Source organism: Danaus plexippus, chromosome 2, assembly GCF_018135715.1.
Source record: "Danaus plexippus chromosome 2, MEX_DaPlex, whole genome shotgun sequence".
In the NCBI taxonomy this organism is placed as follows: Eukaryota; Metazoa; Arthropoda; class Insecta; order Lepidoptera; family Nymphalidae; genus Danaus; species Danaus plexippus.
Genome location: NC_083537.1, coordinates 2,462,471 through 2,479,991, shown reverse-complemented (window position 1 = coordinate 2,479,991; position 17,521 = coordinate 2,462,471). Strand labels below are relative to the sequence as shown.

The window sequence follows — 17,521 nt, the reverse complement described above, 5'->3', positions numbered from 1 at the left end:
CATAGAAGTTGTAAAATATCTTCTCACTTTTGATATTAATCTTTTAGGTACAAAAGAGATTTTTGTTTTCATTACGTAAGACATCTCTTAAAAAAAAGATCAAAAACTTGCATACAAACAAACATAAATACTAAAGTTATGATAATATAATAGAAGCATTTTTACGGGTTTTTTGTAATTTTAAACGGAACTCTATTAATTTAATAGAAATATAGGTACATATTAACAAAAAACCGAACAATAGTGAACGAACATTACATTTCGGGTAAATGGTCAAGCGTCTATTGCTATATATGATGTAAAAGTACTCCCAAGCGTGTAGTCGCATCGCAAACGTCGACAAGCGCGTTTCTCGCCTCCGTTACATTTGTTTACTGTGAACTCATAACAGGAAATATATTTTGTCAACATGGGAAAAAGTGAGTTTTATAATACAATAAATATATATTTTTTTATATTCACCGACTAGAGCTTTAGATTAAACATCCAGTATCAAATTTCATTGCATTTATTTTACTTACAATGTCAAGTATGTGAAATCATCTCGTTCGGTTAATACGTTCTGCAATAATTACAATATTAATCGTTTTCACAACACTATGTAACAGGAATACTGCAATGCTATGAAAACACGCGATGTTTATTTTAAATTTAGAACGAATTAAAAATGAGTAGGTTGAATTTGTTTAGCATCACTAAAGTAACTTTCTAATATGAAGGGTACAGATAAGTAATAAGAATTGCCCTTTTTAACAGATTTAAAAAAAAAATTAGAAGTTTATATATTTTTTTTATTTTTTGTTTTGTAATATAATATAACAAAAAAATATATATATTTGCTTACAAACTATTGGTGCTTATTATTAAATATATTTTTATTATTGCTGTTAAATTTAAAAAAAACTGTTGAATATATAATTCGAGAAAAAGAAAAAAAAACATGAAGCTTCCAATTCTGAATCATGTTGGAGAATGGAATGTATTGTCAAATAGTTGTACTGCTTTGGTACAGAGTTAAATGACATTAGGTCTTTTTGGCCTCACTTATAGGCAAAAAGTCTTTATATAGAAACGAGGGAGCTCAAATTCATTGCTAGTTAAGTGGCTTGCTTAAACCTTATTGATCAAAATAAATCTTTGTGTGGCCATTCTTGAAAGACAAAAGTAGCATTAAATTTTGTGTTAAAAATATCCTACCTGTAATAAATAATTTGGATAAGCCTTTATATGTATGTCGGACATTCCCGGTTCATTGTGTTTCATAAATTAAAATTAAGTTTTTAAAACGAATGATTTAGAATCGAAATACCATAGACATAGACTCAATAGCAAATTAAACAATATAAAAAAAATTATATTCCTTGTTCTTTTTCTGTATCCTTCATTTGTAATATTTTTAACGATTTTATCTATGGATTTAATACAAAAATTATTTTAATAACCTTACTTTATGTTTTCAAAACATGTTATTTGAGACTTAAGAATTTACTTCTAAAAAACAGTCTCACTATTGTACGAGTCATAAATAAACAGCTGATGTAAAAAAAAAATACGTGAGCAATACTATTATTTACTATGTATAATTGCTATTCAATAATAACAATAAATATAATTAAGTACACAAATAATATACCTATATTCTATATGTTAAATCAGTGTAAAAATGAGTTACTGTAATTATGAAGGTCGTATTCGCTTTTTAAAATATATGTTGTTTTTAACAAGATCTCTTTAATATGAAAATAAATATTTAAAAATAGGAAATTGAAAGAAGTATTTATCAATGATTTACAAAAAAATATGTATGAATTATCCTAATTTTAATAACCAGTTGGCTTCTTTCGATAACTGGCCAGTATTATTGCCTATATCGAAGGTGCAACATACATTAATTGCTTACTCATTTGCATAAAGTACTCAGTTAAATTTGTCAGAATAAAAAATCACTGGAAAGAGCTGTCAGTGGGAGGATTGCTTTGAGGAAATTATGGCTTTGACGGCAATTAAACGTTTTACATTCATGTTTTATCATGATTCTAGTTTTGATCACGATTGTATTAAAAAAAAATACCTAGAAACTGATTTACAACACATTTCCGTTAATGAAACTATTATCAATATTTTTTCCTATCATTATACGAGCTACAATAGTTATTTATCTATATACCGCATGTATGCAATCAAAATATATTTACTTTGTTAGTCTCACTACAATTTCCTTAACTTAACTCATGAAGGCCTTGCAAATATTTATTTTCGATTTTGTCTTCACACTGAACTTGAAATAACAAACAAAAAACATGTATATATATATATAATATATATATATATATATATATATATATATATAAATATTAACGACCTTCAAGTACAAGACACATCCTGTATCTGAAGTGGATTATCTCATGTTTGGTGTTAAAAATCATTTGGTCGACCATAAATTTATACAGCAATTATTTATTTTTGTCATATAAATATAAAAAATATGGTATTGAAAAAGTTTCACATAAAGCGAATGGTTTTTTTATATCATTATCGATCCGCTTCAAGTCTCTGTAATGGACGTGTTTTTTTAGGACAAATCAAATAAATTATCTTCAATGATAATGCTTTTCTGTACACCATTGATGTTTAATGTTATACAATATTTGTTTTATATGCAGAATAGATTGATGATATTTTAAACCTAAACATAAATACAAAAGAATCGTCTGTAGGTGATTTGATGACGATTCTTTTTAAACATTAATTGATATTTATTATCCTTGCGTGACATGAATGAACTCTCGAAGCGATTTCGCTGAACGATAAAGTTCGGTTCACTATTAAATGAAAAAAATACTCAAGAGATATACTGATATATATTTTGACAGATTAAACTTTAACAAAGAATGAAGTCAGTCCTTATCTTAAAATCAAAATCTGAAACCACAACATCAAATCTTTGTAAGAGATTTCTTTTCGCATACATTACGAAACATATGATTGATAGACGTTTGTTAATGATCAATTTAAGCGTCTTCACTAGACTAATAAATACGTAAATCTCAGAGAATAAAAAACAAGTAAGATTCTTATTGAGTTTGAGTTAGCCATTTGGCAGGATTAGATTACAGGTTATATAATATCACATTATAGATTATTTGACTATGTCATGGTAACTTCATTAAAGTTTTTTGAAATCTTTTCAATTTCAATTCAAAGGAATCAATCCCACAGACTAAACTATAAACTAATAAGAATATTTTTTTTAACATTTATTTTTAGTTATTTTTACCACTTTTGAATAATTTTATAACGATAATGACAATAGTAATAATGATTACGTTTCGTAATGTCGTTAAGTGACTTGGTAATAAGTTTTTGTGTAAAAAATAACAATGAGGTACATAAAAATTAATAAAATTGACTTGTCTGTTTTTCTCAAAAAAAAAAAACATATTTTTTTTCACTAAAGGTATGAATGTAAAGACGGTATATACGGAATTTTTTTTATCAATCTTTATTTGTCTTTTTCTTCCATGTTATCTTAAAAACCGCTGGACCGATTGTTACAGTGCTTTCACCAGTAGATAGCTGATTTAATAACAAGTCATTTAAACTATATTTTTTTTGGATAACTGAACAATAACTGATATTATTTGCGGGCGACGTCGCCTGTAAAAATTTTTTGTTTGCAAAGAGTTTACAAATCATTACTTATTGAAATCTAGTCATAATATGCTTTTAATTTAAATAAATGACATTATATATACAGAATGATTCAAAAATTATTCATAAATAAAGTTTTAATGTAAATTGAGTTTATAATCTGCGATCATATTAACATTTCCAAACTTATGGTAAACGGATTATAAATATTTTATGTATATATTGAAATTATATAAATATGTACTTTATTTTTCATAATTTGTTTTCCGTATAACGCCTGTATCTATTTTGATGAAATCTTCACGAGGCCTTGTCTAAATATGAGAGCAAATATCATAATTAAACCGTAAATAATATTCTCAATATAAGTCCATATACACTAAATAGTTTTTCACTTACAGTTTCTCTATACTAATTAATAATTTCCAGTATCACGTCACATGTTGTCCGATGTGAGCACACTGCCTTGTGTGCAACTTGGTGACTATCTTCTACAATTTGAGCTTGAAGAGCCAAAAGAATCTGTCCGAGAAATAGCTAGACGCGAACTCCGAGAGACGCCAGACATCGTGAAACCAGCGGTTGAGGAACTGAGAAGCCTCCTCGAAGGTAAGGATTATGATTATAACCATTATTGTTGAACCAAATGTAGTTAAATGACACTATAAATGTTAATTATACAAATGTAAATCAAATAAGTGTAAAAAATGTTGGTAAAACGCAAATAAAACCAATTTTTTTTTAATTTTATGAATATTAACCGCAAAAAGCTATTCAGCTTTTTAATAAAGTTTACTTTAAATAATGAATTAGTAAGCTTTACTTTAGGATTATTATTAATGTTAGTAGACATTTGATTAAACTATTCATGTCGGCGACAGAGTTGTTATGAATAGTTTAATTATTACGACCTGTTAAACATTATAATTAGAACTTGCTTAAGGAAGTCTTGCTTGTCTGTTAGTAATGAATCGACTTCGAAACTTTAATACTCAATGGATAACAAAGAGCAGCTTGGTAATAAAGTCACAGAAATAACGCTGAAATTCCTTTAATGTTAGTATCAAATTATATTAAGAGTAAGGGGGAGTAGGCACAAAAAAAATATGCCCAATCGATCAAAAGTGAACTAGCTGTTTGATCGCAGGCCTGCTTTTTATAACATCCGTTTTGACCAGTATAAATTAGTGGAAGACTAAAACTTTTCCTCAATAGCAAATAGAATATCTAGTGTTTATGTATATTTAATGTAAATTAATATTTAAAGTCTGATAACCAAACACATTAGTAAAATGAAGGAAAGAAATTTCCGGCTTCTCAATTATTTAAGTCTTCTAACGTGAGCTTTTACTGTATTTTGACATCAAAGTTATAATGTCATTATACGTGTTAAATTATTAAGTTAATTGTATTAGGTTAAAATGTAAAATCGATAGCCGTTATCCATACTAACATAGGTGTTTCTAAAAATATAATAGATAAATGAAGATTAGTTGAATCTTTTTTGTGTTACAGCTTTTCACCTATTTATTCCGTTATTTAAAAAAATATATAACCTCATTTAAAGCTACTAGAATCAATTACTAAACTTTTGTTAATCTTTTTTAATTCAATTTTTTTTTTTTTTATTTCACAGCCGACAAAGACCTATGGGTTCCCGTCGAAAACGACGCTTGGCTCATCAGGTTCCTACGACCCTGCAAATTCTATCCTGAAAGTGCATATGATTTAGTAAGTTTGCTTTCATTATTAATTATAATTGACAAAATATATTGCCATAATTCTAATAATGAAACAATAAAAAATTAAATATATGTATCTCAATGCATAGCAGTTTAATCAAGCTTGACATCTGTCAATCTGACAGGTAATGTTTTTTAATTAGAATTAAAGGCAAAACGTTGACATTGGCAAAATATTCCACGATTCTATAAAGCCATAGCATAAAAAAAAAAGAATCAAAGACAAATCCTATGACAGAAAAGTCGGTGTGATCATGACCCTGCTGAAACGATTGACGAAATTGAAATCAGTTTAAATAGATATTAAATTATAAAAAAATAACGTCGATTTATAAAATAAAATGTAATTGAAATAAAGTTACTTAAGCACCTTTTTATCCTCAAAGGACCGACGGATGTTCAGTTTAAAACTTGGATACATTACTTTTAAAGCAGTTTCCATATTATTCAATATTTTAAAGATAACGTCTACTATATTTGAATTCGCAAAAAAGCAACGTATTAAATTATATTCTGAGACAGTATATGGTAGGTTTATTACTACTTATTTTCTGAGAAAACCACGTCATAGTTTGTCTTGAATTAAGTACCGTTACTTCGTAATAACCAAAATATCACAAAAACTCCGATGACCTCATACAAACTTAGTTCCTATTGAAGGTCAACAGATTTGATTATATAAAAACTTTTAGTAATCTACAAAGATTTTGATGAGATTAAAAGAAAATGTAGATTAAAAAAAAAGTGATTCGTTAATTTTTTTTTATCTACATTTTCCAACATTATAAAACTTTAATACGTGTTCCAGATAAAGAGATACTATGCGTTCAAAGTAAAACACAGCAAGCATTACGAGGGTCTGACTCCCAGTCAAGAGCAAAATGTGTTCAAACAGAACGTTCTACGTGTTCTGCCAAACAGAGACCAGCTGGGACGGAGAGTTCTCGTACTGGAACTCGGGAGTAAGTTGTACTTATAAAAATTCTCATCTACAGCTTATACCAGCCAACAAAAGATGACAATATAACAATCCTTAATTATAAAGCCTAAAGTCGAAAAATAAAAATATTTAGTTCAACCATAACGAAAAGAACTATGAATCAGGGAAGTGACTTAATGCATTTATTTTCAGAAAACCGATAGTATTCATTTTTAAATCGATTTTTAGAACTGACATAAAATTTCTATAGAATCAAATAATTTAACATAGCACAGACCTTAGAAACTAATGATATAACAACGGTTATTATATATTAATAAAAAAATAAAAAAACTTTAATTTAAAATATTTAAAAACCGCATATTGTATCACGGGTATTATTATTTTCTATAAGATTGAATGATTAATGACTTTTATAATTACGTTCCTTGTAACTAAGAGTTTTATGGGTCTGTATAAACTAGTAACTCTCAACAGACATGTCACCATATCTGATTTAAAGTAATTTAAGATAATTTAGAAGTATTAAAAAACTACTCCACGTCAAATTATACGGCAGTTTTTCATATCCGTTTGAGCGGTTTAAGTATAAAGATAATTGACCAATTAGTAGAATACAAGTACACTGCTTTGTTTTTTTTTCTTATCAAAAACAAATTACACTTCTCCGTCAGATTTCTATAAAATGAAGTTGCATATCAACTTAATGATACTTTAATTATAGTTTCCATTAATAATTATGGAAAAATCCAACGAAACAAGATAAAAAACGTAAACATTCAGTTTCATAGCATTTTTAAAGATATCTATGAAAATGTTGCTCGTATGAAGCGAAATCTGATTTTAACCGGTTCCCGTTATAATAACAAAACTATTTTTTATTTTTATTTAAAGAAAAAAAATTGTTTATTATTCGCCAAAATTCTAAAATCACTTAACAATTTTATAAATTAATTAAAGATATGTATTTACAATTTACCGACAGTCTTAATATATATATATATATATTTTTTTTTTTTTCAGTCTATTAATCAAAAAAAAAAACATACAGATGTAAACATTTAAACTAACCAAGAACAAAAAATAAACAAAATAAGTCTTTTATATTTTAGTGGTGCTGTGAATACTATCGATAATTTTGTACAATCAAATGATTAATGCTCTAACCTTCTCCATGTGAAAAGAGGCCTTTGCTCAGCGGTAGGCTCCTATAGGCTGATGATGATGATGATGAAATGATCGTAACATTTGATAGATAATATATTATTTTATGCAAATTATCACAGCCTCGATATATTTATGCCCAGTTATTGTTTCGATGGGATAACTGTGGTAAAACGTATAGTGAAATTTTCATTGCTTATGTAGTAGCCCTAATTATTGATATTCAAGTAAGAAAATTCCATTTACTATAGGTACAAATTGCGAAAGTTTTAAACTAGATGATTACGTAATACACTCATGGCGGAGAGAGATATTAAACATGGCAGTAACTCCATAGCACGGTGAAAGTTTTTAATGTTATAAAAAAAATTCCGCTCCGTTGCCCATGCCGTTATAGATTTTTCTTTGCCTATAATGTAATGATATTCTGACAAAAAAGGTTTCGTTTAAAAAAAATGTGATTTATTTTCGAATTAAATAAATTGATTTATTTAATGAAATCCCTCTTTCAATATGACGACGAACATTTCTTCGATATTACTTTGACAATTAACTTAATACGTATCGGAGAAAATTAAGTTATTTATAAGTTGAAGTTATTATATCCAAAACTCCCAACAGAAAAATGGAACCACAACAAATGCTCGCTGGATGAAGTGTTCAAGGGCTGCGTTTTGTTCCTCGAGGCGGCCATGTTGGAGCCTGAGACGCAGGTCTGTGGGGCCGTCGTCATCTTTGACATGGATGGACTCTCGCTGCAGCAAGTCTGGCAGTTCACGCCGCAGTTCGCAAAGAGAATTGTCGACTGGTTACAGGTATTCTAGCGTATATTACTGATAAAGCAAGCAGTCCTACTTATTTGATGATAGGAAAATTGACAACATTGTTGATTATCATTATAAAAGAATATTTATATTAGCAGAAATATATTTTCAAGAAAGTCCCACAATAGTGACAAATTTGCGTAAAGCGAACAAATATGTTAACAAAAGCCTATGTCGAAAATGATGAAGTTAAAACTATGTTGATGGTGAAATAACGAATATATAATTTTCTGCAGGAAAGCATACCGCTCCGTATCAAAGGTTTCTATATAATTAACCAGCCATACATCTTCAATATGGTGTTCCAACTCTTCAAGCCCCTGCTGAAGGAGAAACTGCGGTCGCGTATCGTTTTCATGGGCAGTGACAGGGAGATGCTCTATAAATATATAAGCCCCAAATGTTTGCCAGATTGCTATGGAGGAACTTTGACCATACCTAATGTTTCTGGACCCCAATGGTTGGAACTGCTCCTGATATGTGATAAGGAGTTTATAGGTAATGATGAATACATGGGCTTTTTGTGTGATGATCAAGAGGAAAGTTAGTTGATTAGAATTTTATACTAACCAAAAACATTTCTTTTGTTTCAGCTATCAATTCGTATGGGTATAAGAAAAAGTAGATTTAATATATTTTAAAATTTAAATAAAAATGTGATATTGAAAATGTTATCACCTACATGGTGTTCATTTTATGCATGACACGGTTTACTGTATTTAGTTGTACGTTATAATAATTATGTTCGCATTTTTCATGAATAATTTTCTATATAAAATTAAAATCTCATTGTATATACATATAGCTGTAGGGGTTTTTATATTGAATATGTTAAAAAAAAAGACAAATAATATTTAATACATGATGTATATATGTTATTGTTAATAGAAAAATCACTTAAAGGACTGTGATATTATTGATAATGCACAATGGATTTGCGAATTCAACTGATGTGATTGGAGTGTTGTTTTTAAATCTTGTAAGTTTCTCCGCTCAAAAACACTTAAGCAACTGAAAAAATACGCACACACACAAAAAAACGGACATTACTATACTAAATTTTAATTTATAATTCCGAAGCACATGTTTAACATAAAAAAAACAAATTCGTGTCATATTTTATGACAAATGTGACAAGTTTTTCCAACAAGGTTCGAAAATTCATAGCACTTTATATGATTAAGAGTAATTCACCTGCGTTAAGGAAATGGTACGGATACAGACTTCATGAGTTTTTTAATGAATTTATTAAAGTTACATAACAATACGCCTGGTATTGTATTACAAGGTTCATTTTAATTTCCTGTAATGATAGGAAAAAATCTGAAGAATTACAGCTTAAACGAGCGGCTGCACAGAAAAAGTTGCTAACGGAGATCGATTAGGACCATCATTGGAAGGATTATTTCAATTCGATGGCCCATGCCTTAATAAAAACCACAAGCAAATGTGGTCCACATTATTTTGATGACCCTCCCTTTTATACTTAAGCAGAACCCTCACTATATTAATGTGCATAAACCACGTTTCTATAAAAAGAACAAATTTATCACAGATTTTTTTTGTTTGTCATATTATATTCAATTGTAAATTAATTTGTACAAAAAAAATATATATATTTTTATTTCTATATTTAAACCGGTTTTATTCGTGCTCCCATACATCCGATAAGAACATTAATCTAAAGAGTTGTGTATATTTATTTCTTGATTTCGTTGTTATTAGTGACGTAACCATAGGAATTTGCGTCTGAAAATACAATGGAACAAATATTTTAATAAAATAATTAATTAAAATGAAAAATCATAGCAGCAAATATAAGCATAAATCTACGTTTTGATGAATATAAGAACATGAAAAAAAAAATTATAAGTAATTATAATAATTACGTCTTGAATACGAATTCTAAGAAATAGGGAGAATGGTCTAAGATCTTAGTCTGTCGGAAAGAAAGAATTGAGGGAAAAAACTTACGTCTGAATTCATCTTCGTAATGATTGAGCATCTTCCACAAAACTTCTCCAGTTATGTCATCATCAGGTAAGTCCCCACCAACCCTTCTCATCAAGGAACCAGGTTGTATATGTTTCAATAAAGACTCTTTATCGGAGCCGTGGAAGAATATTCTAGATCTTAACTTTTCGCGTAGAAACGGTTTGAATATAGCGAACAACATACTGAATATATATGGCTGATTTATCACGTGTACTCCTTTTAGGCGAATCGGAATGCAATCCTGGAAATAATCATATAACCTCCTTTAAAAATATATACTGATAAAATTCTTCCGACAATTTCTATAAGAAGTTAATGTTGTCGTATTATTATTTGACAATAAGTATTATAAAAGTTTCAAAACAGTAATTATAAGCTTTGAGTTACAAACTAACGGTGTTAACCATAAATTATATTACCTAAAATTAATTAAAAATTCTTATATAAGGTCACTAAACCCCGTTCTCGTTGCGGAAAATTTTGAAATGCCTCAAACATTTGCAGATGGTTTTGCTCAACGTTATATAATATACCCAGTCGTTATGTAAGTGGTCAAGTGACATTTGAATTTGCTATCCTTATGATCTTCATGTTTCATAACCGCTAGCCAATAGTTTTGGTTTTAAATTTATTAAAAATTAATTGATAATTTACCGAATAGTATTAGTCGACCTTTAAAGTTTTTGCAATAATAATAATAACAGTAGCCATAAACTTTATTTTAACTAAAACTTTTAACTTTAAGAAATTTGGAAATATGATAGTTATTTTATCAAACAAGTGCCGAATTTATTTATTACCTATGTTCTTATTTCATTGAATAAGTAGATATTAGAGTTGTAATCAAGTACAGTTATTATTTATGCCAATAAAACGTATTCATGTACTTCGTAAAACAAAGCAAGCTTCTCATTATTTTTGAGTGATTCACACAAAATATAAATTTTTGGTTTTTGTGTTAGTTTTTTTTTAAGTAAACTATGACAAAATTGGTCGAAGAATAATCATAATACTCGGAAATTCTTAAGTTGACAAAAATTATTATATATTTGTTCAACCAATAAAAACTTTGACATTGGCAAAATATTCCGAGATGAAGCGAATGAAGCTATAGCATAAAAATAATAGATAATAATAACATAAGTTGACAATGCCCGTTATGATTTTTATATTTTTTTTATTTTTTGTTTATTCTTTCTTTCATTTTTTATGCCTATTCTAATAAACATTTTATATATTTTTGTGTTTTTAATTTACCTGAATCCAATCAACAACCATTTTGGCGAATGAGGGTGTGAATTGCATTATCTGTGAAAACGACAAGCCCTTCATGTTTAGCACGACCGCCACACCACAGACTTGCGTACGTGGTTCAACCATCGCTCCCTCCAGACCCAGCTGTATGCCTCGAAAAACTTCCTTTAAAGGTACCTCACGAGGATTCCAACGTTCTAGAAACATTAAAAGTTATAAATGTATTCTGGATTTAGTAGATTGTTTTATTTTAGTTCTTGTGCCGCTTCTTCAAACCTAATTTAGAAATATTTTTTGTAAGTATTTTATATTATAAAATTTATCACATGAATATTATAGTTTCACTAGCACAATATATCCTTGACACTACTAATCTAAAGCAAAAGTAAATGGGACTAAAATTTGTATGACTTTTATTGATATGTTAAAGATTTACATGTCTTTTATCATTTACAAAAATTACTGTATAATTGTATTAAAAAAAACTAAAACATTATTCCCTTTGAAGACTCTATTAGATCGTGAATAGTTTCGCCACATATTTTCTAATAAAACCTATCTACTTGGGATCTTTTCGTAGTATAATCTATTAACAACCACAAACTCAAGATTTATCTTAGAGGTTCCTAAAACTTGGACTAATATTACGTTAAACTTGTTTGAAAAAAACGTTAACAAATACATCTATACTGACGTTATAACTAAGTCGCGACCTTAAAATAATATCTTAAACAAAGAATTAATGGTAATTAAAAAATAACTAATTCAATACATCCTTCCTGTTTAATCATGAACAAATTGTTTTCGAACAAGATACACATTGGTTAGCAAGCCAAAAGAATTATTTTACATCTGTGTAGACTTATAGACAAAATTAGTAAAGAAAGGAAAATGGATAGTTGATTTATATTGCCTTGATTAAATAAAAAAACCCTAAAATATTTTATTTCACTTTGCTTATTTGATAGCATTTTATTTACGACATTAGGGATGTTAAATTATGTTTAACGCGTTGTCTAGTTAAAAGATAAAAGTAATGTACAAGTAGTAAATGTATTGAACATTTTATTGAAGGAACTGAATTTACTTAAGTTAAATATTATTGTTGACGTCACAAAACGAATCATTGAAAATAATTATACAGAAGGTATAGTGGTTCCTATATCTCGTGAGTAGATAAAAACTATCCAATATTTTAAACCTAACAGGTTTATATTCAGTCTTTTAAGAAAATGATTCCTTATTTTTAATACAGAAATAACTTATGTGCTTGATGTTATGTCGATTTTGAAGGGATGTTTTAAGAGATGTATAGATTGTTTCAAGTCTTTTTAGTTCGATTATAATGCAAAAATATAATATCTGTAAAATTTTGGTCCAGCTCAAGTGCATTATAAAGATGTTATTTTTAATCTGTCTTTTGTTTATTAAATGGCAACTCATCAAACATTATTCACATATATTTAACCATACATAGTTTCAAAATAATTCTTTACAGACCAGTAACAATAAAAAAATAAATGTTTTTAACGTTCTGAAATTGAACATCTTAGTGGTTAGATATTATTTAGTTTAATTTCAACATTTTTCTATTGATATGATCTAAATAGCTTTCATCTTCGTCGATTGTTAAAATATACATATTATTTTATTTACCGCCAGATTCCACATATATGATGCGGCGGCCATGTTGGTCTCGAGGCGAAAGGATGGACACTATGGAATGGTCGAAGGCCGAGCGCACTTTACTCGGATACAAATCACAGCAGTAGTCCTTGTGAGAGAGTCTGAACTTGTAATATGCTTGTATCTAAAAATATATTTATATATTGAATTTATCTATGCCATACATATTTCTCTTATTTATGTCTCGTAAAGGCTACACTTAAGCTACACTTAGTTTTCTAATTCATTACCGATTTTTTTCCTTCTATGACTCCACAACGGTTTTGCAGCATTAGTCTTATTAAAAAAGCTAAGACATATAAGCACAAACTTTTACATTTATAATATTTTAACAGTATATAAGGGCATTTCGATTATGTATATAAGGACATATACATAATCGAATATATAAGGGCATTTCGATTATGTGTAAACACATTATATGTTGTTGCTATGCATACTCTGTCACCAATTGAAGACAAAAAAAAGAAAAATATTCAGTAACTTACTTATGTCACGTAATTGGTGGCCACAATCAAAAATATAATGAAAACCAAAAAAGGTACTCAAGCGAAAATCATATATTATAATATCTAACTAATTATCTGGACTTGTTTAAAGTTATGGAACTAAGCTCAGGCTATCACACACATGTATGCGTGGTCCAAGTTTTTTATTGTGATAACACATAGTTCATAAAAAATATATACCATTTTTCATACAAAAGCCTACGTAAATACTATGATGTCCAAGAATTACGAATGAAAAACAGTAGAAAATGGTTAAGATTTTTCTGCATTTTATTGCACCTTTTCCTTTGAAGGGATGTCCACACTTTAATAGTGACCTGATATATTTAATGGCTACAATTAATCTGTTTCTCGTTACCAGTCTTGCATTTGTCCGGTAATTTTCATTTTAAACAATGTTAAAAATTTACAACTAAATTATTAATTACAAATTTTTTGATTAATTGCCTTGAAACCTTGTACAGGCAATTAGTTGATTAATAAATTTTCTATTTAGTTTTTAAGCAATCAATCCATGTAACATTGTGAGCCTTAAAGTTGTGTCCAAAGGAATAACGGATTGTTTAATTACTGGATAAAGTTTGAGAGAACATATCTCATAGATGAGGAGAACGTGAAGTCTTATGAATTTTAATTACGTTTGGTTTCCGTGGCAAAGTAGTATAATAATTATTTTTTATATTCTAATCGTTGGTTATATTTTTTTTCATTTTAAAGCATAATTCGTATCGCTATGATCAAACGCGTGGTCTGAATAAGTAGAGTTACACTCAACTATATAATTTTCAGATTTACCCATTACTCCAAACTGCGATGTTGTAAATAAGATTTTATTTCTTTCTTCCAACTTTTTTTTATTTCATCTTCTCAGTTGTAATACAGAGAGCAAAGTAGCCAATTACTTTTGTGTACATTTAAAATGTATTACAAATTATAATTTCCCTACGTGTCAAATTATTAAGAGGATACTTTTACATGTGAAGAATTAGTAAATGAAATGAATGTAAAATTCTATTCAATTCAATTCAATTTATTACTATAACTGATAGCCTTCATCTGTGGCAAATGTTCAAAAAATATTCCCGCCAATTTAATGTTAAACTGACATTAAAGAGACTTTAAATACGAGTAATTCAATAATATTTATTTGAATATTAGCTTTTTATTAGATTTTAAATAACATTATTTAAATTTTGAAAATATGTAATAATACATTAACATTACTAAGAAAATCATAATGGACAACGTATTTTTTTGTTTCTCACGTGTGCGTGCGTAGAGAAAAGAAATCGTAAATAATTTTAACTTACCCGTTTAAATGCGCTCTCCGCATATAATTTTGATGGACGCAGAAATTTCATTAGAAACTCATCGTTGTCGATAGGTACCAGAAGATTTGATTCCTCTGAAAATTTTTTTAATATGAAAAAATTTCCAATATATGTGATACACGTGCGTATATTAATATGAAATAATTTCTAATATATGAACAACGTCAAATACTGTAGTATTGTTTATGATAGTAATAGCAATCATCTCACTTTTAAGAAATCCTTGAAAATCTACATCTAGTACCAGGAAACCTTTGTAAAAAGGTTTTAATTGTTGTTGCATTGTTTAAATACTTCAAATATTCGATTAAATTTTATTATCGTATACGTAAAAATATAAAAATAATAATAATTTGGAGACAAAGTAATATTGCGGTTGGAAAATAAAAAAATTGTAAATAGTAGTCTGAAATTACACTCCCTAAGAATCGTGCATTTTCTATTAAATGAATCAGACTATTCAAAATTACTATCAATAGTTTACTACAGTGCATATTACTACAGTGCATACGCTTACCACACGTGTGTTACATACGAAACGTTATGAGTTTCACTTTCAATAACCTACTTTTATACTAAAATATCACAAATTTCATGATCTGTTATGTACATAGTCTATGTACATAGTCTAACGCTGCACTCGTGGTAAACGTACTCATAATTTTCTTTGTAATTTAACCTTATTCATTATTTATATTCTCTTTCTTATTATATTATAGTAATAATAAGACTTATAGCATAAAATCCAAGCCAATACAACAGTCCTACACACTACAAAGAAAACTATAATTACGTAAACGTAGTTCAGGTAAATTTTTCATCTAAATTCAATAAACGTAGCTGATATGGAACAGACACACAACAGACAGACTAAATATTTGTAGAGCACGGTAGGAATATTTAAAGAACAAAATTTTAATTCTTATTTGCAATATAAATTTATATTTTAAAGTGTAAATGATAAAAAAATAACACTAAAATATTAAAAAATGAATAAAAATTACGACAACATATATATAAATGCTTGACTTTCGTTAAACAAAGTCCTTGTTAGAGTCTTATTCATTTTATCAAGAATTATGAATAGGCTTCATGCATCAATTGACCCAATTGGCCACAGACATAATATTAGCTTCCAGACTACATATCACATGTCATTGTATCAGTAACATATCTATGTATAATATATCCATCACTTATTCTGTGTATACTTAGTACGAGCTAATATCGTCTTCAAATTAAACGAAAACAGTTCTCGAGTATTAAAATTTCAACAACATTTAATAATCAACAAAATCAACAAAATGTGCTTAATAAAAATGTAAATGTCACTTCCAAAACAATGTATGCGGATGTGTGTACATTATATTTACACAAAAGAGTTAAATAAAACAACCTTTTTAAGGACTTTTTAACAAAAAACAATCATTTAAATAAAGAAATTCTGAACTACGGACCATCTCAAATTTCTCGTAAACATAAAAATAACATAGTACAAACAAAAAAACAGTTAAATATATTAAAATATTAAAATTTATTCGCCTTCAACTAATGATAAATAAATGTTATCCATTTATTTATCTTTAGATAGACAACGAAATAATATCTTTAATGTTTGTGAAACAAATGACCAATTAAGAAACTAAGCAAAAAAAACATTATGTATGAACAAAATATGAACAAGTTTTCTTATAGAGATATAACAAAACAAACTTTTCCTTTTTGGTGCAATTCAGATACCCAAAACAGGTTTACTTTACGTCTATATTGAATCTATAGGTTCCGAGTTTTTACGTCATTAATAAAAAATATTTGTCTCTATATCTAAATAAACTTTATATACTTGATGATCACAAAATCATTTTAATGTCTGTAACAAAATCTTCTATGTATGGTGCTAATTCTTTATTTATCAAGAACTAATTAAGACAAACGTACTTACGTTGCAACAGTTCCCTTAATTCTTTCAGGGCCTGTACAATGTTTTCCTCCGTTTCACGTAATTCACTTCTAGCTTTTTCGACATAGAAATCCTCTGTGATGGGAAATTTTTCCAACTTGACCTTTTCATCACCACACATAACGTACGGTGTACCATCCGTTTCGAATTGTAATCCCATGGTGATTGAGCAATCGTTGTTCACAATATATCTACTTATCTAACGCAATCTCAAAGCCGACTGGGATCTAAAACCCAGCGAAGTGGACCATAATGCAATCGAAACCCTTCCACTTAGATTTTAGCTCGTCAAGCTACGTGGCACGGATGTTGCTGTTACAACGTCCTATTAGATTCCATCTAAAATATTTAAAACTCAACACAATTTAACGTTATATCACAATCAGGTTATTTTAAATGCAATCTTTTTGTATAAACGAACAGATAGTGGAGAAGCTCGTGAACGACTGAGAAGAAGCAGTCAGT

General features: G+C 28.3%; 2 protein-coding genes across 3 annotated transcripts in view; one reads left to right on the top strand and one right to left on the bottom strand.

Annotated features, from left to right (window-relative positions):
* LOC116765268 (clavesin-1-like) overlaps positions 1-9,953 on the top strand; it is a 20,465-nt gene extending 10,512 nt beyond the window's left edge. Inside the window, exons 1-7 of one of the 2 annotated variants that reach the window (XM_032654701.2) lie at positions 315-419; positions 4,081-4,260; positions 5,288-5,382; positions 6,202-6,355; positions 8,119-8,312; positions 8,558-8,819; positions 8,915-9,953. In XM_032654701.2, the coding sequence (XP_032510592.1) occupies positions 410-419; positions 4,081-4,260; positions 5,288-5,382; positions 6,202-6,355; positions 8,119-8,312; positions 8,558-8,819; positions 8,915-8,946 (927 nt within the window). In that variant the 5' untranslated portion in view covers positions 315-409 and the 3' untranslated portion in view covers positions 8,947-9,953. Of the gene's footprint in view, positions 1-314; positions 420-4,080; positions 4,261-5,287; positions 5,383-6,201; positions 6,356-8,118; positions 8,313-8,557; positions 8,820-8,914 lie in introns of those variants that run through there. The other variant, XM_032654700.2, reaches the window with a different exon arrangement.
* On the bottom strand, positions 9,550-17,521 carry LOC116779721 (alpha-tocopherol transfer protein-like). Its single transcript, XM_032674123.2, has 6 exons — positions 17,039-17,521; positions 15,076-15,170; positions 13,227-13,380; positions 11,574-11,767; positions 10,296-10,557; positions 9,550-10,070 (listed from the first exon to the last, which is right to left on the bottom strand). The coding sequence occupies exons 1-6, from the start codon at positions 17,214-17,216 to the stop codon at positions 10,021-10,023; spliced, it is 933 nt and encodes a 310-aa protein (XP_032530014.2). The 5' UTR covers positions 17,217-17,521; the 3' UTR covers positions 9,550-10,020.

Bases quoted from the DNA above. Each gene is read 5' to 3' on its own strand.
- LOC116779721 (XM_032674123.2), bottom strand. From the start codon at position 17,216: ATGGGATTACAATTCGAAACGGATGGTACACCGTACGTTATGTGTGGT. The intron at 15,171-17,038 runs GTAAGTACGTTT...AAAAATTTTCAG, and splicing joins ATTAAGGGAACTGTTGCAAC to AGGAATCAAATCTTCTGGTA. The intron at 13,381-15,075 runs GTAAGTTAAAAT...ATATATTTTTAG, and splicing joins CGGAGAGCGCATTTAAACGG to ATACAAGCATATTACAAGTT.